Below are 26,300 nucleotides of genomic sequence, written 5' to 3'. Positions count from 1 at the left end.
GGAAATTATTCTCACATTTAAGTGTGGGAGATTTCTAGGATACAAACAGAATTAGAAGGAACCTACTGTGTCGCTAAGTAACTGCTTAATCAGGTAGTGACAAATACTTCCCCTCTGTATTAGAAAATGCAAAACTGGAAGTAAGTCATCAAGTGAATTAACTATCCTTTCTAGATTTATTCATTAAAATAGGATTATTTTACCTTTCCTCTATCAAAGTTTTGAATGATAGTCAGATGGAGATACTCTTTACGTTGCCACTCTGTTTGCATGGGGTAGTTTAGAAATTCTCTCAAAGGCCGATCAGACCACTCCAACAGCTCATCATACAGCAAGAGTGTGTAGGCAGCCTCTGCAAGACAAATTACACCACAATAGATATAAACACCAAGCAAACAAAACACAGAGAAAGTACATCGTAGTGTTTATACTGTTACCGAGATACACCTTTTTGGAGGAAAAAGGATGTATTTGAAGTAATAAAACAGGTGGTTGTGGTGATGTTGGGCATTCTTAAGTTGCCTACTAGACTTCTTTAATTGCAGATTTGATATGCTGAGGTAGGTGAACTTGCCCCAGAAAACTGTATCTTACTTCTGACTTCCATGTACATTCCTCTAAGTCAGATGATGTCAACCAGGCTATACAGGGATTATTTTTTTTTCTAATAGTGTTCCTCTTATGCACCTAGACTAATAAGATGTGGATGAAAAGCCATCGCTACAGAAGATGTTTGTGGGGAACTGCGCTTTGAATACAAATGTCGTAAAACACAAAGTATGGTGTATGCAATGCTGCATTATAACATGTATGCGGAAGAGGGACCACTTGAAGTTGCACGGACAGTCTTAATTCTCACATCACACAGCTTTCAGACTGCTTGACTAGAAATGTACATTTTCCAAGTCTCAAGCTACAGTCTAGTAGTAAAAATATGCAGCATGTTTACATAACAATTAAGAAAACATCCATGAAGTTGATAACAATCATTCAAAATTGAAAGAAAGAAAAACAGCAGAGCATAAATAGATGTCAGGATAGCTCACTATGGCCCTTCCTTTCTAACTTGTCACCCAAGTTCTTAGCCAGGAGTTTTATTTTCTAAAAAAAGGACTTTTTTATTCACAAAGAGTTAAGATGCATTAGAAACAGTCCTGTAAATCATACTGAGAAAGGAGAGAATAAATATTTTAAGTATGCTGACTTCATCCCTGGAATGAGACTGTGAAGTTAGCAAACTAATGGTACAACGTGCAGGAATGCTGCTGAAGTAGCAGACTTCTACTCCCGTGTACTTGAATTCAGTCAGTTCACAAAAGATCTGTATGTTGTCACTGACTGATAAGCAACACAATGGACTACTTAAGTCTATTTCCAAGTGGAACTTCTAAGTTGAAGTTAGACTGCTTCTAACCATGGGTGTGAGCCAATTCTTCTCTGAGTCTCTCATAGCAAAATAGATCTTGGAGTCATGTAATTTGCTATGGAGAAGAATGCAGAAATCACACATACCATTAATATTAGAATGGATGGCAAAACAAAATGAAAAGGCTCATATCACTGCTGAAAGTGAATTGGAGACATATTTGCAGTCAGTTTCTAAAGGGAATGCAGCATTGCTTAAAGAGTTGCTAACATCTGTTATGTAAGATCAGGAAATTAATAATTTGGCAAAAAAGCCAGCTGGGACGAAGATAGTAGTGCTTGATAATCAAAATTCTTTTGTGATTCACTACTGCCGGGTCACATGAGGAAATGAAAATCCTCTCCTTAATATACCCTGCAATCTAGTTTAGACTTTAAACCCATGAGTAGCAAAGGGACTGTAAAAATTTCAAGCTAAGGACCTTTCCTATGTATCCCAGGAAATTCACTGCCAGTAGGTACCCACAGCCTGTTTACTAGTGTCCATTAGCCAAGAAATCTACTTTTAAGAATGAAAACAATCTCCAGAGATTCTGAACACACAAAGCTGCTGTTGCAATCACTGGGAAATGCACAGAGGTATTACAAGGTCACTTGAGTATTTTGGCAACCAAAGACTGTTTAATTTAAAGAGATACTGATTTTATCCATTCCAGCTATTCTTCATAACAGTCACTCAGATGAAGTGCCCCTTTTGTTGTATAAATAACAACCGTGCGCTTACCTTCTTACTTTTCCATTTAAATGATAATTGTCAGCCCTGGTGCCAAATTCACATTGAAAAACATTGGACAATAGAACTGCAAATGTGATATGCAAAGATTCACACTACCAAACATTCTCATAAACCTCATCTATGCTTTATTCCTCTTGGGTGAAGAACAACTCATGATATATATGGCTAGCACGCATCAGCAGTCATTGTTTCAATAAACACAGAAAGTAGCAGAGTTGTAGTTCTCAAAGAAGCCCCACAACTCTGAGGGAGACTGACTGAGCAAGAAAACTCAGCCTGAGTTTGTATATTCTGCACTGCACATACATACTGAAGGTTTGCAAATCACAGTCTAGTCCTAAATACCTCTTCTAGTTTGCATTTAGTTACCTGTAAAGTTCTGTGCTTTCAGATGTAGGTCATAGAGCTTATGAATATAGCGAATATACATCTCTTCTTTGTTCAGTTCAGTCTTGTAAAAATTCTGTAATAAAATTGAATGAAAATGAAATGTAGTAGATAATAAATATATTTACAAAAAAAAAAAAAAAAGACTTTCAATATAATATTTATCTCATACATTTGGGAGACCAGCCAGCATATATATATGTATATATGTATATATATATATGTATATATATATATATTCCCTATATATATATATATATTTAGTAAAGAAAAAAAAAAAACTAACAGAACTGAAATCTGATGTTTCTTTCTCTATAAACATTAACCCACCCCCAAAATATGCCCATTTACCCTTACTTAGACTATTTAACATCTTGCTGAAAGGTCCTTGTTGATTTTAAAATGCTGACATTGCTTTAACTTTTGTATTCATATTTTAACAAAATATCTACTGCCTAGTATGTCTGCTCCTCATTCTTGCATAGTAAAATGCCAGAAAGACTTTGGAACATTGCAAAGAACTGTCTGGTACTGTAAATAGCATAATACCAACTGAAAAAAGTGCTTTCTTCAGCCCTGACTTATGCTGGGAACTGAATACATAAATACTGAATGTATGATTGCAATACATAAGTTATACACTAAATTAATATTCAGGACAATATTTATCTAGCTAGAGATTTCTGGATGAGTAACTTCTTTTTTTCTGTAATTTGGATAAAATATAGGATGCAACATCAAAACTTTTAGTTCAAAACATTCAGCATTTGCAAACCTAAACTCAAGTATGAAAAGGTTATAAGAAGAGGAGGACAATTATATTTCACTGTCCACAAGTGTTCCATGTAGTTACCATGGGCATGCAGGTACATTTCCCCTTGTAGCTACATTTCATGTTTAGGATAACATGCTTTGGTTAACAAAAAATTCATAGGATAGAAATATCCAGCACTGTTACTCCTTAGCAATTAACTGTTTCTGTTCTATTATTCAAAACTATTAATATATGAACTCTAAGCAAGTAGTCAAAATGTTTCTCTTATTGGAAAGTATTCTTGTGTGACAGTTTTCTACACTGAATTATTATCAAAGAGAAAAGTGGGAGAAACATTAAAATAGTATAATAAAAATACTACTTAGATGAGAAAAAGAAAAAAGAAACCCTAGCTTCATAAAATGACTTTCAGGCCAACATACGCCTTCACAATAAGAAGACTTCTCTTTTCCTCCCATTACGTGCTAAAGGCTCCAGGACTTGTCACAGGGGCACTATTAAACACCTTTTAAATCAGCCTTTCTGAACAAACACTGCTAATGTGAAACCTGTCTCTGGTGGTCCAAAGAGTGGAAAGAACAGGAAAAAAAAATCCTACATTTTCCTTTCATATAAGTTAGTGATACTGGTACCTCTGCGTATTTCATGATGTAGCATAATTCCAGTTAGCCTGATAACTGTTAACTTGGTCAATTCTACTTCCCAGAAGAACAGCATATGTACATCTATGGTATAAACATTCCCTTTTCAAGCCAATCAACCCTCTCATCTTTGGAAGTCAGATTACCTTTGAAGTGTTAATGAAAAATGAAGTATTGCTTCTTTCTCTATGTTTCAAATAATGTTGGGATCATACATTCCTTTAATAATTTGCATTAAAAAAAAAAAAAAAAAACAACAAAACTTTTGAGCTGACAAACAGTTTGTCCCTCATATGGACAATTTAATGACTTAAACTATGTGTGCTATTCTTGTAATCAAACTTCACTTTTCAAAATTTAATATTAGTTGTTGCTCAGGTGGGGTAGAAAATCTCCCTTAACTTGTACAAGCCATAGAAAATCCTATTAAAAGCATAACGGTGTTTTGGTGGGTTTAAAATGCTTGAATTTTGTTTTTTGTTAAAATCTTGAATGATTTACTAATAAAACCTTTAGAAGTCCTCACTGGTAGAATGAAAATAATCCAGGTACTTTACAGAACTGAAATCGTGCCAGAGATTCTGATAGAAGCCCAGCTGTTTTATGGCTGTGTAGTAAACATTTTCCATATTTGGAGAGTATGATTTCCCTGCTGAAGAAATCCTTTATTCTCTCATGTATAACTGCTACTTAGAAGTGCTATCAAATTGTTTTGCTGATGACAAAAATGCAGAATTATGAGTCAACTTATTCTGCTTTTCTCCATGGCTAAAAATATAGCTTTCCAAAATAAACATATTGAAAATGGAAAATTTCCAAGGTTAACAGAAATCAACAAACTTGTCAGTAGTAACTGGCCTAGAACAAAAATGCATCTCATAAACAAAAGTGAAATATTTTCCATAGACTGCCACTGATGGTTGGTTACATGACAGGAAAAAGTTCCTGGCTGAACCAGCTTTGAAGAAGACAGGAAACCCGAGAAATGTCAGTTTCATTGGGTTTTGGGGAAGCAGAAAGGTTTGTTTCTCTCTGAGAACTCAGAGACCAATTACATTTAGAAAATACTTTGGCAAGATTTGTCAAGGAGGAAGGGAAAGAAAACTGAATGAAGCAGTATTAGAGACCTCTCAGAATCTAACTACACAAAGGAAACTACTGTATCAATTTCATCCTGAAAAAACTATCAGCAATACTAATCATAGGATACCTTATGTTGGAAGGGACCTTAAAAATCATTTCATTCCAGACTCCCTACTGTAGGCAGGGTTGACAGTCACAGGATCAGGCTGCTCAGGGCCCCAAGCAACTGGAGGACACCAGCAGGGTTGGAGCATCCACAGCTCTGCTGGGCAACCTGTGCCAATGCTTCACCACCATTCTGTCAACTAAAACTGCATCAAGAAACAGGCTATTTCCCATTCAAATATATAGCTGTATAATTGAAAATCCTTAACTGTAATAAAAAAGGGCAAAAAAAATTATACAAACCAAAAGGCTAACGGTGCAGCCAATTTTTTTGCCATCCACTTCTCCCATTTTCATGCAATCTCTAGAACAGAAAATAAAACAAAAGGAACAAAGTTTATCCTTTTCTCAACACAAAGCACACCTGTCATTCACTTGCTACATGACCCCTGAAGATTCATTTGGTCTCCTCAGACCTTGATCTCAAATTGTGGCAGCAGAAGCCAGCAAGGCAGTTCTGCTCCCCTGTGGCACTTAGGAACTCATTTCTCAGCCCTACATTGATGCCTACAGAACTCTCAGGAAGCAAAACAAGTTAAGCAGCACGTTTTGATGGGTTTCACTTAGCCCATCTCAGTCAGACCACTGCAGTCCAGCACAAACAGTTATGTTGGCACAAGGAACACTGTGACAGGAGTGAGAGGATCAATCTACTTTCTTCACAGTGTAGACCTGAAGCAGTCGTGGAATTACAACATTAGTTCCTCTGTGAAAAAGCAGAATGATCCTGACCTCCTCTTTAGAATGTTTTGAGGTCCTCTAAATTTTCCTGGTAGCACTCTATAATCAGTATCATTTATTATTTGGGAGGGAACACAGCTGATTCTCAGTCAAAATTTTAAGAGGAACCATGAAGATTTCGATTAGTCAACAAAGATAGTGTCAGTACAACCATACTGGAGTAAAAATGTAACAAACATGCACGACTGTGCAGTCACTAAAATAAATTTTACATAACTTCAAAACATTCTTGCATACATGAACTGAACAATCGTCTCAAATACCCTAACCACCACTTGCATAAACAGTTGTTCTGAAAGATGTTGGGTTCACAGCCCTGGAGGTTGTAATCCTACTCATCCCTGAGGAGGAACAGAACTACGCTATTCCTCAGTGAAAAGTAAAAACACTTCTAAATGTTAAAGGTTTGGGTGTTGTTTTTTTGTTGTTGTTGATGCTTTATTCTCAAACTGTTTTTGGGGATAGCAGAAGTATCAAGTCTCACTGTATCCCCTGTGCAGAACTGGATGCAAACCAAACCCTTAAGCTCTAGAAAGTACTACAACTTGTCCCTGAAAAGGCCTAAGCTGTAGTCTTAAATTTCTACATGGATTTCAAAAAGTACTGAGAAAATCACTTACAGTCTCCCATTCTTACAGAGCAGGATATGTTTCTTCTTTCCCTTTATTTTTTTAATGTGGTACAGTCAGATGCAAGCTTCTCACCCAGAGATCATGTTTCTGTATACATGCTTAGCGTGCCAGCTGACACTACTACTAGGCATGATTGACAGAGTGGTAAGAACTTTACATATTCTGTAAGACAGCTGTCAGGTGATTAGCATTGAGCTTAGTGACTTCAGACAGACTTGAGTCACTAACCCAACTGCTGGAAGTTCCTATATTCCAGGTAACAAACTGGTGCAAGTGACTAGATTTTCATGTGAGGGATTCTCTGTTTTCAGACATGTTGTGCAACTAGCGAGTTGACTAAGTAGCTGTGTCCAGAGATCCTAAGTTGATATGTCCATGTATAGTCACTGTTTGTACAAGATTCCCGTGCTTGTCTCCTAACATTTTTAAGATGACAACCTTACTCAAAGATAATCACCTGTAGTCCAGTAACCTTTCCATGAGGCGAGTCACAGTTGCAATTAATGAAACGCCACTTTCTCTCCATGTTTCCCGCTCAATTTTCTTCAGCAGACTGAAAAAAACACCAAGAAGCCAGAACAATTTCATTATTCAACTGTCACTATGACAACCACTCTGCTTTTACCAGTACCTTAATTCCTTAGCAACAACTTTGATAGTTTGTTTTTTCTTTCACAAACACCCTCCCAAGAAGCACAATTTGCAAACAATGTCTTACCTAGGATAAGGACCAAAAAGTGGAATTCTAGTCCAGGAAGCATTGACAAAACAAATGATTTTTAAATTAGCTGCATCAGATTAAAATATATCAAATACTGAATTTTCAGAATATATTCATATCCCAAAGATTTAACAAAGCTTTCACATAAAATTCATCTGTTAATTCATGCCAATACTTCACAAAACAGAAATTGTCTGGATGTATTTAGAAAAGAACATTTACCTGCTCAATAAACCTTTTTAGTAGGACCTCAACTTTTTAAACAAGGATTTTTCTTCCTCGATTCTCTAATAGTTTGGCATAGATTTAATTTAAGAATGATAAAAGGATTTTAAAAAGATGGTTCCCCCCATCACCATTACTATTTTCTTCAGAGAACAAATTATTATTACACATAAAATTTAAATTAGCTTAAATTGCTGTAAGATACTTAATTAAAACCCATGTTGAGCAGAATTCTTATATGAAAACAAATTACAGATTGAAGCAAAAAGATTTTAAAATGTTACTGTAAGTGAAGCTGTCAGTAAAATTTTACTTAATACATCTGCTAAATATCTCTGATTTTCTCTAAGTTTATCAAATATTAATCATCTGTGTATGAATTTCCAACATTTATTCTCTGTTTGAGGATGAACATGAAAGTATTTATCTACATAGTTGTTACTCCTTTGCTTTGGTGCACTACCTCAGATGGATGACATGCCTATGGAGATACTATGGCAGTCACTCTGAAAACACACTCAGGTATCATTCCCATTGAAGCCTCTGAAAAACTGCTACATCTGTATTCTTGGGGCTTTTTTGAGAGCTGCTAATAGCATTTCCAAACCTTCTGTCAGCTCCACTGACCTTCATCTATACTGAGCATGTTCAATCCCATAAAACTCCTACGTCCAAATTTCATCAAACACATAGCAGCGCCCAGTAACTCCTACATGCCAACTGCACTAACTATGCACTCCAGTTCTGTTCAGCTCCTTTTATACAGAGGAATGTCACCGATGCAATTCTGCAAGCTACTTTGACCTAAATAAAGCTGTGCTGTGCTGGAGGAAACACTGATCTTCATTCTGTGTCCTGATATCGATCTTAGATTCACCACTTCTTTTTAGGGGGCAATGAAACATCTTCCCCTCACATTCAAAGACTGACTACCTGGCATTGCTAGAAGAGACAGATGATAAAGCTGTCTCCTATCAAAAATGATGAAGCACTATGGCATCTCTGCTTTCCATACAGATTGCATAAACTATCTGCTTTTAAACTCCTGATGTTTCCTTTCAGTACAAGTTTTTATGTCTAGCAAATGTATACCCTGTTACATTATTAAGCAATGATTACTACACTGACTTTTCCTTTCTACTGCCTTTTAACTCTATGTTAAAAAGGAACATTTCAACCTAAATTCACCAAAATAATAGCCTACAGTTCCTGTAAAAAATCAGTAGATATCTGAATTCTTTTTTAAAACAGATGAGTTCAGTCTACACTTGAGTCATGTGTATTCATTATAAATAATTGTTATAAATACACACTTTCTACGAATGGGTGGTGTAGACCCATTCGGAATACTTATTCACACTGACATGAACACTGTAAGTGGACAGTTTTATATCTTGCCTTCTGATGCATGCCTCCCACTCTCCACCATACATCTTTCAACACAATGCACACACGCAAAATAAAACCATTCAGAACAAAAGAGGTACTCAAATAAATTCCTTGGCTTTCTCATGGACAGATTGTGACATAAGTGACTGGCTCTAGTTAAGCATTCTGTCTTTCTAACACCTTGTGTTTGAAAACAGACACACTCTTAACATCTCTCTTCTATTTGATCCTCTTGCTGGATCGATTTGCTTTCTAAATGCAGCCTCTTCCCGAAGTGAAAACCTAAACACAGGTAAAATTCTTCCCTTGCCTGTGTTATGGCTTCCTTAATCATTCAATTCCTGGTCCCCAGAGTATAGCCAAGATACTAAATTATACAAGGGAAAAAATGAAAACACTGCATCTGGGCTCAACTGAAGATTCTGGTTTTTTGGTGGTTTTGTTTGTATCTTGGGATCTCCATACCGGAGTACAAAGTTCTCCAGATACCTCAGTTTAGTCAGAGATGTCCTAGTTTACTCGGATAAGTCAAAGTCAAACTTCACTGTAATTCAGAAAAGGAAGAGGAACTTCCCAAACCTCAGAATGTTCAAGGTGGACTAAAAGACTTGGTCCTGAGTCTAATGGAACAGGCAGGGCTGAATTCAGTCACACAGGCAGAGGAAGAAATGAAGAAGAATGAAGACAGCATGGGAGAGAGAGCAGTCAACATTTTTTATACAACAGCTCTATGTCTAGTGAATTCACTCAAGATCTAACAGAGATAGTTATTGTCAGATTAGCTTGAATCCTAATTGCAGTTACTTCAAAGAGAAGCTTAACCACCAAGGGAGCCTGCCATCCTAGGCTTTGTGCTTCAATAATACAGCTACTTATCCTCCACACCTGAAATGGTTTGTGTTAAGCCAAACTGAAATATAGCTACTGATGTGATAAAACCTCAGCATCTACCACATTCAGAACAAATGATTTACTCAGATAAAACCTTTTGCTCCCATTAAATAAAATTCTTTTCTCGTTGCTAGTTAACTCAGGGTCTCCTTTTCAGGATTACAATGCAAAAACAGATCAGGACACCTTCCTTACCATGATTACACTAGGTCGCAATTAGAAACATCTAGTTTCTCCTTATAGTAAAATGTTCACCACTTCTGTGTTCTGCATGGAATTACAGAGCAATTAAGATTAAGGTTGGAAACGACCTCTGAGATCATCCAGTCCAACCAGGCTGGAAAAGCAGGAACAAGAAGCAAAGAGGCATTATTTTATATCCGTGTAATTCTCCTCAGCATAGTGATGCCCTCTACTGCATCATGAGCTAATCACTGTGTGGTCACATTCAAGTCACTAGAAAGGCATAAACAGCAGCCATCTTCCTCCCACTTTCACTGTGTGTTTTCATTTGATGAAGATAATTCCAATATAAGCAGTGAATTGTAAGCATGCAGCCTTTTGGAGATGTCCAGAGTTGCTTATAATTTGTCTCCGAAAACAGAAGACATTCAAAGGAAAGATGTAGTGGGAAGAAAAAAAAAAAGAAAAGTTAACGTGGGAGTTGAGAGATTTAAATTCATTTTCTGATTCAGACAAAATAAACAAAAAGCATGACAAAAACAGAATGTGTCACACCCACTGTAGCTACTACACTGAATCCAAAGTAGGTGTGTGCATCTTCTTGGCTCACAACTGTACCTATCTAAACCAACCCAGCCACATCTTCAGACCGATGAGGTAACACTGCAGCAATTGTTTTTGTTAAAGACTATGTAATCACTGCGGGTCTCAGACCTACAATACTGTTTCACATTCCCAGGGTACAGAGCCCTGTCACTTTAGTCTAAACAAGTCTGTTTTTGTGCACTGTGTGAAGACAGTCTAGTATTGCTTAAATTACCCATGGAAGGAAAGAAAAATAGAGAAGTCTCACTGATTCCATACATTCAGCTCCCTTAACTGTCTGGTTTTAATCATTTTCCTTCATCTACCCTTGGAACACTGTCATCCTCCATTTTAGATTAGTACCCTCTCCAAGCTTTCCTGTTGAGAGGTGTTAATGTATGGACTCTAACACAAATGAAGAACTAATGATCAATAAGTATTTCCCATTTTCTTGAACTGGAAATTAACTTGAGCAGATACTCTGAAATTTGCCAAAAAGCCTCGTTATAACTCAGCTGAAACAGACAGAAACAAATATACTGACGCTGCGAGACATTTTGCAATTTAGATTTCTGTATCATGAGCATTTAGACTTAAAAAAATGCTCTCCCAGTTTTTCACCATGTCTTGTTTAACTTCCCTCAGTTTAAATGTAATTCAAAAATGTAAAAGAAATTAAGAACTGTATTTCATACTAATATGAATTCTTACAGTTATTTCAGTGACAGATACCCTGATGTATTTTGCAAGAGGATGTAGTTAGACTCAATTCTATAACCAGAGAGTCTCCCTTAATGACTTATTTTTGAAGTTAAAATACTGTCAACACATACTGAAACACTCTTACCTGTTATTATCTTTACTCAGACTATGAAAGATCAATGAATAATCAAAAGAAAAGTCTGCTTTACCATATTGTGCTGCTGTTTATCATCATTCATGCAGCCTCTCTACCCCTACCCACTTTTGCTTTTGAAATGATATTTAGAAATCCTATACTTTTTCAACTCATCAGCACTGCAGATAATTATGTTTGCAATTCACAATCATTATATGCATTAGACTAAAAACAAACCTGGGTTTAGTATTCTCGGATCTGAATGTTGTAATTCAATGACAACAGAGGTAAAATTTAATATAATGAAGAAGGAATGGTTAAGAAGCCAAATAAACAAAAATATCATGTGTTTAACAGCATTAAAGAATGTATTTCTTGGAATCCTGAAGAGGAATAACACATCTCCTATTACAACACACCAAAAATGAGTGAAATCTTCCACTTAGGGGAAATAGAGCTCTAAGAAACAGCAAAGAAGACAGAGTTCAGTGAGTTATTTTTCACTCCGTGACATTCATTTATTTCCGTCCGTGGGATAAACTTATGGGGAACCTTAGGAACTTCAGCACTATAGCTTTACCTATTGGATTTCAGTGGTACATTGGTTCATTAAAATACATAAAATGTTTAAGAAGAAGTCATAGAAGAAAATAAAATAATAATAATATTAAAATAAATAAAATTCTATACATCAATCAAGAAATCAACAAGTGAAATTACACAGATAAGTACAAATTCCTGGAAATAACAGAAAATATTAATTAAACAACATTTTGTTGAATTCTCATGCCTGGTTTTCAAAACGTCCCATTTGTGCACTACCTGCACTCAATGCAATTATGAAACATTTCTTGCTTTTTGGGATTCAAAACTAGAAGTCAGAGAATGTTCTGTGATATAACAGATTTAGCCTTTCCCAATTATAGCTTTATACAAGAAGTACAGCCAGACTTTACAGATGCCATACACCACAATAAAATGTTTTTATTCCTCATATTTTCAGGGAAAAAAAAGATTCACAACTGTTCTAAGCGTTACTTTCCTACACTGCTATTAGCATCTAATACAGCTAATGGAACTGAATGAACTACTGTAAAATAAACACATTACTCACATACTGTTGAAGAGCTCTCGGTACGTTTCGTCACCTTTACCTTCCGACATTAGGCTGTCCAGTTTGTCAATCAATTTTGCTTCCACCTGCAACATATAAGTGTGGAGTAAACAGCTTCTCTTCCCTTTAATGATGATTTTAACAGTAGCTTAATTTCTTAGTGTATGGGACTTTGCTAAATGTATATTTTAGAATTACTGGTCAATCGTGTAAATCTGATAAATCACTTCATCTCTTTGAAGCTGTTATTCCCAAGGTTTGTGGGTTTTTCTCTTTTTTTTTTTTTTGGTGATTTTTTTTTTTTTTTTTTTCCTGGAGGGAGGGAGCTAATTTAAATTGAGCAACGTGACTTTAAAACTACAGGCTGAGTAGCATTTGCTGCTGCTAAGGCAGCTATCTATTTATGGAGTCAGACAAAAAGCACACAGCCCAAATAAATTGCCTGAATTCTCTCAGTGGGTTGTAAGCACAAGCCATGTTCTTAGACTGCAATAAAAATTTCATCATTTTTAACCTGTATCACACTCTCTATAGACTAATTTTTATAAATGCCTGCGTGGTTCAGAATGTTTGGAGGCTCAGACTTACTTTCTCAACCTTTCTTATCTGCCAGTGTATCTGGCCAGAAATTCAGCTTGCTGGTTTTACATATTAGCTATCAAAGAAGCTTAAAGAACATCTCAGGAGGCTAATTACTTCATCACATATTTTAAAATGTTCTGATTATAAAAAAATAGAGAGAGAGAGGTGAAGCTACAATGCAGGCTAATATTTTAGCTGTAATACATCAGCAACCACATATCTAAGGGAAAAACCAAGCTGTTGTCAAGATATTTTATTAGATAATATATCTTCTACAACTTATATTTAAACCCAAGCAGAAAGCAAAGAGGTAGAATAAGTGGATTTTTTTCATTCTCACTCCTTCATAAAAAAATTCAATTGTTATCTTAATACAAGCTTATCTATTGATAGTGAAATGCTACCTACTTACATCAGATGCACTCCTCCATTCTTAATAGTTTTGTGTTTCTGATACAGCTCTCACCCTAAGCATTATGATTGCTTGAAACTAATTCAAACACTTCTGCTTCCCTTCATTTGATGCAGCATGAAGGAGGGCACTGAGAAATGGTTTGAGGCAGTCAGAAAGTGAGTGGGAGCTGCAGGAGCAGATGGCACACTTGGTCGTTCCTTCCTAGCCCGTTAAAAAGGTGTTTGAGCAGCAAGAATACTTGGATCCTTACAGAATAACATTCCTCAAAGACCATCTGATCTTTTCTCATACTAACCCAAAAGGAAGCTATGTGAATAGTACCTGCTACTGTAAATTAGAGGGAAAAAACACCACAACAAAATCAGCCTTGTTGAAAAGTGCTGCTCCTCACTTTTGCAAGCCATAGATTTTATCCTTCCTCTTACATCACTAACATGAAGGCAGAATTTAATTCACTGCAGAATCTTACTAACACTGCACACAATCGAAAGGGAAGAAATCCTGTTAATCTCTCTCCAACAGATGTAACAACAGCATGGCCACCCTCTCTAGATTCAACCGCCAACTATTTGGACCAGTGTTCTCAGAGGTGCTTGAACTCCAGTCCTCTTTTATAGACAGCTTCATACCTGCTTAAAGTTGCCGCTTCGCCTTTGCTCCCAGTCCATCATGTCATGGAAAATGGGAATCATTACATTCCTCAGGTCTGGCTGAGGGATCAAAGTCACTTCCAGGAAGGGGCCAATCAATGCTGGAATAAAGTGAAGCTTGTGTTCCCCTAAAATGAAAGTGAACATGAACACAAATTATGTGAATTATGAGCTAGCAAACAATACAAACATTATCTTAAAAATTAAAAAATAGAACTCAAAATGTTTAACTCAAACTCAAAAACTCAAAGCTCCTTTAAAAATCAGTGTTAAAACACCTTCCATTAATTCAGCAGAGACTACAACACTAAGTTCTTGTCAGGAAAACTGGGAATGGCACACGCTAAAAACTGACCATTTAGTTTCAGTTCTCCAGGCTTAAGACTTGATCCTTCCTTGTCTTAGGTAGTAATTCATTTCCATAGCAGCCTACCTTGGGGTATTCCAGTGGCCAGTCACAACAGTCTGACACTACTTGGTATTCTGCAAAGGAAAACTACACTCCTCTCTGCTGGAATAACCCTGGGATGCCTATCCATATGAAATCAAGGTGACCACACAAAGACCAGGGCTTACGGCACATCTTACTGCCAAAAGAACTGTGTAATGCTGACTACCGTAACAGCAATTACATGAAATATCCTGCCTTCATTATTTAATTAGACTCATTAGCAGATGAACTTCATGGTGTATGCAACAGTCCTTGCCCCCTGCTGAAAGACATCACGACTTCCTCCTTTCAATACAGAAATTGGCAGGTTTCTGTTTGGTAGAAAACAGTGTGAGGAAGGAAATTATGCACACTGAGGTTTTATCCAAGCATGAGATGCAGGAGTGGGTTCCTGATATGCCAATATGTAAGTATCTATCATGTATTCAAATAAGCTAGAGGACAGATGACTTAGAGTGAATAGTCAGGACTAATCAGTAGTAAATACTGCAAATTAGTAAAATATGCTACATATCAAATGTTAACAACACTAATAAGCAAATATATCACATTTTCAATACTTCTCTTCCTAGCACAGGCTGAACAGAAAGGCTAGTTCTACTACGACTACATATCTTATCAGGGAAAAGATTTATGCAAATGAGGTTATAGATCTCAGTAACCAACAACAACCTTCAAATCCTTCACAAGCCCTTTAATGAATGAAATTAATGAATAATTGAAATATAAACATGACAAGCATGGTATTCAAAGCTTCTAATTGGTTTTGATACTCTTCCCAAACAACATTTAATTGCATTTCCCTGAGGCTTACACTTTCAAGCAATTTTCACAGTTACTGCTTATAAATATAAAAATGTTTCTAAGTTTATAACCAAGAATATATCTTCCTCTTGTTGTCCAACGTGTCATTTATGTATCAGTTCCTGATTTGTTTATGCCTTTATGGTTTAGTGGAACTAGGACTTTGGGGAAGATTTGATGCAAATCTAGCATCTCCAGAGAGTTTCAGAATTAAGATATATGCCTGTTCCTTAAACTGTTTGGCAACAGAACTAAAATTGTGAGCATAATTATATTTCCAGGCATAAAAATTCTGCCCAAAATGAGCAGTACTTTCTCTTCTAATTTCCTCTGACAGGTTTCTCTTAGTTCTCTCTGAAGAAATAGGGATAGGTCCAATACTGTATCAATGCTTACAATGTTGGGATGAGGTACAAATAAAAAGGGTTTTCTGACACTTGAAACAAAGCTTCACTTAACCATAGAATCATAAAGGTTGAAAAAGACTCTAAGATCATAGTCCAACCATTCAGCTACCACCAATGTTTCTCCACTAAAGAATGTCCCTTAGTACTACCTCTACCCTTTCCTTAATTACCACTGATAATGTTGACTCCATAACTTCCCTGGGCAACCTGTTCCAAATCATACTTTTTTTCCTAATATCCAACCTGAACCTCCCCTGGCACATCATGCAGCTCTTCCCTCTAGCCCTATCACTTGTTATGCAGGAGAAGAGGCCAATCCCCACCTCACCACAACCTCCCTTCAAGTAGTTTGAGAATGATAAGGTCTCCCCCAGGCCTCCTGTTCTCCAGATTGAAAAAACCCAGTTTCCTCAGCTGCACCTCATAAGACTTGTGCTCCAGACCCCTCACCAGCTTTGTTGCTCTTCTATGAACATGCTACAGAGCCTTGATGTCTTTTTTGTTGCGAGAGGTCCAAAACTGAACACAGCACACCAGAATGAGCACGGGAAGACAATCCCAACTCCTCTACTACTAGTAACTGTATTTAATAACTGAAGTAATAATATTTCTTTCTCATTCTTGGAGCTGCTGAAAATGTCTTTTAACTCCTTACCTAAATTCTGCCACATGCTGAAGATTTCACATCCCATTGTTACCCGCATGTCACCGTATCTAGAATATATTAAAAATAAAGCAAAACAGTGAAAGATCATTTCAGAAAATCAAGTTCCTATAGCATTCTAGGACACAGTTAAATGAAATGTCTCATTTGTAGCTCATAAAAAAAAGATTCAGAGGGGATGATTTCTTCCAAGTTCTTGCTCCTCACATTGTATCCAGCTAAAACTATATTCTTAAAATCCACTTCATTCAAAATACTGTCAAAAGTACTTGTTACTTCTCAAGGATGTACATCAGCAGTGTAACTATGAAGCAGAATCTATCTTTTGCAACAAAAGCTCTCTCAGATTAAATAGTTTTGCTCTTGTTTAAGGAAACAACTGGCAGAAATACCCAAATGACTCTGGATTAATTTACACAAGAACTGGAAATTAGTGTCAGCGCTGCGACAACATGGATATTTTGCTCCCATGCCTGAATTAATTTAGGCACTTCCATGAAGGCTGCCATCATCTCAGATATCAATACAAAGAGCCAGAACTAAATATCATTCAGGACTATTGTTACTGTGATTTTTTGGTAGGACATTTTGCAACCTCCCATGTCTTACGTTTTGAGAAGCATCTGATCTATTACAGTTTTCTAGAGGTTGAAAGCAATACTTACTTTTCTAAAACTTTTTTTTTCTTGGAAGGTGTGAACATCTCCAACTGAAGACATAACTGGTTTATAAAAATTACAGCAAGGAAGAAGTAGGAATCCCATATCTACAATAAGCAGATGGCTTTTGGTTATTTCATTTTCTCAGTATTACCATATTGTGACCACCCAAGTTGCCAATTTTCAAATTACATCACTTGAATAATAAATTACCCAAACTGTTTTTGACTAAATTTCATTGCACAGAAGTATACTTTTCATCAGCACCAAAATACTCAGCAGAAATAAATCTGTTTTACATATTTTACATCTCTTAAATGCGGAAGTTTCAGAGTTGCAGATTTTTATGATTATTTTTTACATCTGCACACCAGAAAACTTTACTTTTTAAGTTTGGACAATTTGGACAACTTAAAAGCTATCACATGACAGAACTGTCATATTTTGGCCTGTTCTCCTTTATGATTTTATTTCCCAGTCTCATCAGATAACAGCTGCAGGCCTCACTGGACAAAGTCAAAGCCAGGCCTCATTCCCATATTGTAAATACACAAACGTTTGTGAGCATGCTTTTAGAATCAGATATTGAAACTTCCACATAGGTCAAAAAACGTCTAAAATAAAGACTGAAATATCAAAATGAAAAATAAACAGAAAACAACAACAACAACAAAATAAAACAACAAAAAAATGATAACATTCCCATTTTTTAGGCAAATCTGGTATTTAAGAAAACATTTCATTTCTGAACATCTGGAGTTGCTGATATAGTAAAAGTTATAGGTGTTCAGATGCTGGACCATCTAACAACACCCAGGCCACAGGACAACGCAGCAGCAGGCACTGTATCTATCTTTTGTTAGACATATTTACTCTACCTTGTAATCAAAGTTTTCATTTAAGAAGTTTTTACGAAGGGCATCTGAAAGGTACAAGACTGTAGTGATGATCACACTGAAAAGAATAAATAAGAGAGTAGTTTTCATTAAGTGGAAATTCATAAGTAATACTCAGAACCACATTTTTTTTCAGTGGAAAATTAGGTGTACCATACAGAGTGACATTAAATTCTGCATTTTAAAATTATACAAATGCCTGACTGCTAACAGCATTTGTTGACAGAAAACCAGCATATGAAGAAAAAGAATGGGTGTTCTGTAGAACACTGTAACTTATCAGGAAGAGAAATCATTAATTTTGTTATGCAAATAATGCTGATATCACAATTACTACTAATACATACAGTGATATAAACAGTTGAGCAATTTGCTTTCAACTTTCTTCGTCCTGAAAATACATACGCAGAGATTCTCAGTATAAAATACCTAGTAATCATCACATGTACAACAACGACAGCCCTTTGAAAAAGTCTTTTTAAAGACCAGAGGTAAATGCAAAACTGCATGAACTCTGCAAGGAAGATGTCTTTTCTGACTGTTGCAAATGGTTGCACATTGTTCATAGACTGACATTTTCCTAATTCACACCACCCTTAGATATATACAGGCAACCAAAACCTTTTCCTGGTGGCTGTCTCCAGACGTCAATGACAATCTTCTTTACAAGCAAGTAAACAGGATTTGCCAAAGTGCATGTTTGAGAATCCACAGAATCAGATCAACCTCAAAGATTTCAATAAGTGAACCTTTAAGCTGACCTGCTGCACTTGTAACTATCGACTTGTTTGGTGAAATAAAAAATCCATATAAACCAATCTTTTTCAAAGCAGTCGGTAGTGGATGCTTATGGGAGAGGAAAAAAGATTAACACTAAATGATCTTTTCACTGCCTCACTCATGTAGCTCACAGCAGTCAATGGTTTAATGACCTCTTGAAAAAAAGATTATATCTGCAACACTTCATGTAACTGCCATCTATTGAATGTTAATACATTCAGAAATTCTTTGAATGTTTGAACCTGTATCATGTTGCAATGCTAAAATTTGTTTCCTTTTTCACACTTTGTACTTCATTTTTCATGTTTTTGCTATGAATTTAAGACTAAACATATCTTACTAAATACAGTAACAAGATATTATATATATATATATATTTCAGGATATGATATCTTCAGCTTCACAACAGTGAGATGTTATACATTAACCAACCCATCTAGAAGATAAAGCATATTTTTCTTCAGGCATTTCTGACAGATCTCAGGTTTATAAACACAAAATGGCTATTTATCATTTAGGTTATTGCTAGCTCAAACGTTCACTTTCATTTCTCAACTTCTAAAATGACTGCCTCTGTCATGCTCTATATTCTGGTTTGATGTGTCTGAACACCTGGAAAATCTGAGCCTCAGACTGTCTTTAGACCACTGTTTGATTTTCATATTTCCTTAGGCCTACTTATATTGCTCAAAGGTAATTGCCATACATACTGTTTTTCCAGCAATTACATTGTATCTTAGCTTTTCTAACCTTCCGCATTTAGCACTCATTTGTACAGTTTATCCCACTCTTTCAGCAACAGTGAGCTACAATGCACTTCCTGTTGCAGCATGGATGACAAAGTGAAACGTTAGCAAAATGTTAACATAATCAAAGCTAAGAATGAACACATGGTAAGGAAAACAATCATTTCATTCTTATTATGGTGCATGATTTAATTTACAGCCCACATGTTTCACAAAAAGAAAATAGTTTGTGAATTCCAGGAAGATGTTTTGGTAAGAAGGTCAGTTCATCACAATTATTGCTACATACAATTTCAACCTACGGTGCAAAGTAATCTCTGAAAAAATGGTATCCATGAGAAAATAACAAAATATCTCCAGAGACGCAGCCATATTGCCAAGTTTACAGCACTTAGAAGTATTTCTATCCTTTCTTGCCACATTCACGTGGCAAGTAAAACTAAAGTCTAACTAAAAAGTCTAAAATCTGCTTAAACTCATACGAGTACAAATTTTAACTGTAATTTTTAGGAGACTTTCTCATAATTTTCCTGAGATAGCAGAATAACTGCAATGCAAGTGTATGTTGCTATAGGCAACATAGCTCCACTTTGATTTATTTGATAAACCAGAGATATCATATGGATTAGTTGGTAAAAAGTAGGCCTGTAGAGTGAGAGTGCATGTGTAGTAGATTAAACAGTCAGACAGCACAGAATGATGATGGCGCTGTTTCTGACCCACAAACTGAATCCACTCAAGCTACTAAAATCAGGAAGGACAGAAAACACTGCTAAGCATATGGCTCCTCTCTCATACCACACATAAAAAGAAAGGGTTTGGTAAGGGGCAAATATAGAATGCAGACGTCGCATTTTACCCTTTAATGCTGTGGAACAAATCAGATGTTGAAAAAGAAGAAATTGTTTTTCATATTCTATAAATAAACAACATATAGTATATACATATATATTTATGTATATACACCTTCCACTGTATCCCTATAAATTCATGTGCACGTGTACACCTATGTGCACGTGTACACCTATGTGCACATACACTCTGTGACAGACTGAATGGTGCGGATGCATTCTTACAGGTTCAGTTGGAAGCAATATTTTGTATTACACACAAGCATGAACGCTGTTAGCAACACTGTGTATTACATTAAAGCAAGAATTTTTGTTCAGTGTAGGAGTCTCAGATTCCCACACCATGGGAGCTAATAGGATTCTTCAAAGCAGTCATAATGATGAAACTAATGTTAATTTGTTGTCTTCTTTTATTGTGCATTCTGTTTGAATATTTTTAAATAATAATAGTAATGTCTTCCAGTTGTTACCGAATTGGATAACCAAAATGACTTTCTATTTAAAGTCAATATGCCCAACTGTCAGCAGATACATTTGTAACTTTATTATAAGCAATACATTAGAGTAAATCTTACTCTACAGATAAATGATTTTTCTATAATCATATTCATGCATTTATTTTGTATGCTTATAGAATTTGAATTGATAATTGGGTGATCTAGCATCTCTACCATTCAGCAAAATGCTCTAAGTATATACATCAGGTAATCATACAGAAATCGTTTAAACAAAAACTTCTTTCATAGCAAGGGAACTGAAAAATTAATTCCTTGTTACATAATAAGTAGGCACAGTATGTTACAAATATCAAACTTACTCAGCAGGTCATTGGATCCTCACTTTCCTTTATGCTAGCCTTCTCAATTGCTAAAGAAAACTGGCATATCTGGAGTTAACTGAGTCTGTTCAGTGCACTCAAGAGATGCCAGGCAACTAAAACATTTGACAAGTGATTCTTCTCCTTATACTGAGGGAAAACTAAGGGAGTGACCATTACCCTGTTATGTCCAGTGGAGACAATATGAAGGTGTTGTGCAAAAGCTTCAATTTTTGTCCAGCCTAACTTACTGCCTAGATCACGCAGACAGTAGCTCTATTCCGTAATGAAACGAAGAAGAAATGAAGATGGTATTTTCATTAAAATGGATTAAAAACAGTCAGTCACTCAGCACAGATATTAGATAACCACAAACAATCATTTTGCTTTGCTGAATGTATCCTGATCAGTTTATCAGAGATGGTGCATGGTTATGTGTTTAAACAGAATTAATTGCTGTCTCATTGCTCAACTAGTAAAAGCTTATAAACATTAAGGATTTGTTGCATGTGTGACACCTTCAGAAGTCACATGGTGATTCTCCATTGCTAGTAATTAATGTTTTTTCATTACGAGCATTCAGACATTCAGAATTACAGACCATGAGTGCTGCATCATCATAAAGTATCCTAATTTCTGGATAGATCCAAATTTGTCTTCTTCGCTACCAGTACTTTCTCTTCTGTTTTATGTCAGACAGCATCCAAGTATCAGATACTACATAATTAATGAAAATACTGCAACAAGAAATAAAAAAATATAGAAGCAAGGGAGCAGCAATTTTTTATTATCATTTTTTAAAATAATTATTATATATTGAAAGACTTTGCTGGTGTTTAAATCTAAAATTTTTTCAGGTACAAATGAAGTTCTGCATTATAAATAAGAGATGAAATGAAAACTTTTTCCCCCCTCAGGATTATACCTGATTATAACCTTTCTAGAACTCACTTTTTTTCCCTAGGCTCAGACAGGCTAAAACTCTCTTCTTATAAATACCAGACAGACTGAATTTTTATATCACTCTGGGGAGTGGGGAGAAAAGTCAGTGCTGCGAGTGACACAACTGCAGCGGTGGGGTAAGCTCCCAAGATGTGCACTGTCTTCAGATTGGTGCCTGCTTCTCAGGCTGGAGCCCAGGCAGCTGAGAAGGTGGCTGTCTGACACGGGAAGCACAACAGCAATTTTATTCCTGGGAAGAAGGAGTTAGAAAACATCCACATTTTTAACGAATTACTTGATTATGCTCTTAAAAGGATGGGCTACCTTCTTCCTCATAGACGTGGAGTTCAAGTTTTACATTCAATCACAAAGTGACTCAGATCACTGGAAGCGTTCTGGCTCTGACAGTGACGTTAGAGGAGAACAGCTCAAGTGTGCTTCTGTCCCTGGTGCAGGCAGTGCCATAACCTCTCATCCTGCCTCTGGGATCTTCCCTTTCTACTGAAAGACTTTGGGATGGGAAAATCTCATCAAAGCTATCACTTTTATGTCTCTGTGCTTTTGAACTCCTTGGGGAAGATGAAGAAAGGCAGCCTCCAAAATGGCAGTGGGGAAACAAGTGAAAGGAAGGTAAGCCCATTCAGAAAAACTAGACCTGAAAAACTGCTGTCCTGCAGCTAAGAATTGAGATGGATTTTCTCTCCTGTTCCCTCAAAAAGAAATGGAAATTAAGCCAATGATATAAAAAATGCTAATGATTCTTTGGTTTGTGCACAGACTTTCACAACACAAAGCATAATTTCCTCCACAAAAGAGCATACACCTAGGAAGGAAAATTATTAGATGCTAAATTTGTAAATACACGCTCACGTAACATTTGGTGCACGTAAGGTTTATGCAATTGTACATTAATGGGGTCAGTTTGCCAGATTCCGTTTGTCTTCTGTGCATAGTTTGAGTCACAGTTTGACCAGAGATGGTAAAAAACAACTGACAGGGATTAATAAAAGATGTTTGATGTTAACCAAAATACAAGTGCAAGCACATTCTTTTGCAAAACTTGACAACATCTTTAGTATATACGAACACCAACAGTTCAAGAAACACGCGTCAAGGTCATTCCTAAATGTTAGTTTTGTACATGTCAGCTGTTGCAAAGCCATCTGCCAAGCCAGCTGTTTCTGGAATATGCAGCAACTTCTTAGATTATATGCTAAGTCTAAGAATACCTATGTTTTTCCCTCCTTCCTGTATATCTCAATTTATGTCTTAAGCGTGATTACCAGATGCATCTTATCCATTCTCTTATTATTAACATTTTTTTACTATGATTCAAATTAGATAAGATTAGTATGACTGAATTATTTAATAAAAATGAGCAAAAATGTTATTTCATCAAGTTCCAACAAATACTGTGATGTTTTTATGTCTACACACACACACAGCATTCATCAGGATGATGATTTGCCAGATTTAGCTGCAACCATTAGATTGTTCTTAGTTGTCTACATAGCACTGTGAATTCAAACTTCTGTAGATGCTGGTAGGTGCAATGCAGACGAAAAACTAATTCAACATCCATTGTTGTTCATGTAAATCCTAAAGTCTGGATTCCTCTGTCTGCTCAATACAACCCCCTCTTCCGCTGACTCCAACAGTTAGATAACTGTTATCTGATCAAAACTTAAGCTTACACAGAAGGATAGCTGGTGACACTGATGAAATAAAATTCAGTAGCTTTAGACATCCTGTAATGACTTCTCAGAAATGCTCTGTAAGAATAAAGCCAGAACAAAGAAAGAATGACTCAAGGGCCACTCCAATATCTCAAACTATAAGTAGGAGATTATTCAAGCCCCATGCTACTGTTTCCTGTGTTGATTTGTGATTTCCATCCCATAATTTTTCTCTAAATATGCAGAAACACTGTTAATGATGTTATAGCAGACAATTTATTCTGGAGAGCAAACAGATATCTACTAACTCAGCGTTTCAACAATCAGATTTGAAATGAACTTCTGTTGAGATGTGTCATTTGCTATGGGAAAAACAAAGCTGCTGATGCTTAGCATCTTCAATCTGTAAAAGAGTTTCTGAGTTTCCAGTTATGTATGCTTACTGAGATACAGAGTATATGATTACTATGAATTTGTTATGTAAAATAAGTGCAGTGATTTAAAAACTTAAATCAAATCTTAAACTCAGAAATGGAAAATTACAGCCAGCATTATAAGCCGTGCTTCGCTTATTTTATTGTATACACAGTATGACTGTATTTATTTACATTGCGATCTTCACACACTTTTATACAATGTTCTTACTTGTTCGCAACCAACCGCATCACTGTCCAGTCTTTGGGAAACATCTCTGGTCGTATCAGTATCCGAAATACAGTGAAAATCTGTAGCAGGAAATCCTTTGGAAAGAAAAGAAGTAGTCTTATGGTTTTGGTGCTTTACAAAGTGCAGTGAGCTTTAGAAATATTTTAGTCACAGACATAAAAAAAAATCATTATAGTAATAGCAGAATAGAGATATAAAGACATAACCCTGAAACCCTGAACATTTATTTTCAATTTAGATCTACCCCAGATATATATATTTCTTTTCATTTTTATTCCCAAAGAAAGCTTTGAATAGAAATTTGATTCATTTTTTTCCTTAAGAATAGGAAAATAATTTAACCTGCTACTTGAATGACGGCAATACATACGATAAATGTCAGCCGCATTTGGTTTCCACCCATACACTTCCACAAATGTGATCCTGAGAACAATTTGCAAATCAAAAAAGCACTTTACAAACACCACAGAATTCTGAATACCTCCTTAATCATGTCAGCTTTTCATCACATTCAAGGTTTATTCTAAAAGTGGCATTATTTGGTGGGAAAGAAAAAGAATATAAGGACAACTGTAACACTGGGTTCACAAATACCGGTAAAGTCAACTGCTGTGTTCAGACCCCTGAATTGTTACTGCAGCTGTGTGTCTGCATGCAGGTCACTTAACCTCCCTGCATCTTCTGTTCAATCTATAAAAATATTGAATGTCTGTGGGCTACTTTGAATTTAGAAAGCACTGTTTACAAGCTTACTGTTATCACCTCCTGTCATTTAACTCACTAGTAGACAACTAAATTAAACTATTCTTCACAGGATGAGGTTTTTCAGATTTTCCTTTGACAAGTAAAACTATAAATAGAGTAATATTTCTAATTGTTGAATTAGATCGTGTATAACAATGACTACAAAGTTTCAGTAAGTAAAATGGAGCTTTTGGTATCATGAGAAGAATGAGGCAAGTGATACAATTCACCTAACAGAACCAGTCTTGTATCTGACCTCAAAATGTTTCATATTGATTCTGCTGACATCACTTGGAGAAACTGAGCTTGAAACAGGGATGAGACACAACCAGAGGGTATCAAATAATTCTGAACACCAAAATACATTCTCAAGTACATTTACCAAAGTGTAGATGGGCATTGCATAACAGATGTCTTTCATTAGAAAATCACTGTAAAGGGGGACGAATGCAGACGCTGGGAAAGGCAGCTGAGATCCCAGCACCCACCCACCAGAGAAGATTACATAAAAGAGACAACCTGTTTTCTGAGTAAGTTGCCAAAAATTTCTCTGTATTAGAAAGTATAAATGTAATTCAGTGCAGATAATACAGTGCTAATGCAGGTGACCAGCTTTACAAATAAACAAGCAGCTCCATAAGCAACAGATTAACCCCAGACTGCCTAAATATAGCTTTCCACCTTATTAAATTTCAACACTTTATCATCTCCTTTTTTCCTTTGGGGTTTACCTCCATTCCCTTTGCAGTTCTGTGCCGTAATCACAAATATATGGCAGTGCCCCAAATGCTGCTGTTTGTCACCTCACAGTAATTCCCCCATTCTTCCACACTGTCTACTGTCGTCCAGACACAATACACAATGCAGCTCTTACACGGCTACTGAATGGCTGCCGACCTAAAGAGATCAAATGGTGGCTTTTGGGAAGCCAAAGAATCATAGAATCACCAAGGTTGGAAAAGACATCTAAGATCATCTAGTCCAACCTACCACCCCACTAATTGTGTCCCTTAGTTAAA

At 36.2% G+C, this 26,300-nt stretch overlaps 1 protein-coding gene across 4 annotated transcripts in view; it reads right to left on the bottom strand.

Annotated features, from left to right (window-relative positions):
- DOCK4 (dedicator of cytokinesis 4) overlaps positions 1 to 26,300 on the bottom strand; it is a 236,175-nt gene that overhangs the window by 30,060 nt on the left and 179,815 nt on the right. For 3 of the 4 annotated variants that reach the window (XM_072351725.1, XM_072351814.1, XM_072351906.1), the window contains exons 27-37: positions 24,517 to 24,611; positions 18,042 to 18,117; positions 17,170 to 17,270; positions 16,496 to 16,554; positions 14,158 to 14,306; positions 12,532 to 12,617; positions 7,304 to 7,330; positions 7,043 to 7,138; positions 5,456 to 5,516; positions 2,531 to 2,624; positions 204 to 352 (exon numbers count right to left, since the gene is read on the bottom strand). In XM_072351725.1, coding sequence (XP_072207826.1) covers positions 204 to 352; positions 2,531 to 2,624; positions 5,456 to 5,516; positions 7,043 to 7,138; positions 7,304 to 7,330; positions 12,532 to 12,617; positions 14,158 to 14,306; positions 16,496 to 16,554; positions 17,170 to 17,270; positions 18,042 to 18,117; positions 24,517 to 24,611 — 993 coding nt within the window. The remainder of the gene's footprint in view (positions 1 to 203; positions 353 to 2,530; positions 2,625 to 5,455; positions 5,517 to 7,042; positions 7,139 to 7,303; positions 7,331 to 12,531; positions 12,618 to 14,157; positions 14,307 to 16,495; positions 16,555 to 17,169; positions 17,271 to 18,041; positions 18,118 to 24,516; positions 24,612 to 26,300) is intronic. The other variant, XM_072351994.1, reaches the window with a different exon arrangement.

This window comes from Excalfactoria chinensis, chromosome 1 (genome assembly GCF_039878825.1).
Source record: "Excalfactoria chinensis isolate bCotChi1 chromosome 1, bCotChi1.hap2, whole genome shotgun sequence".
In the NCBI taxonomy this organism is placed as follows: domain Eukaryota; kingdom Metazoa; phylum Chordata; class Aves; order Galliformes; family Phasianidae; genus Excalfactoria; species Excalfactoria chinensis.
This window is presented reverse-complemented; position numbering and strand designations above follow the sequence as displayed.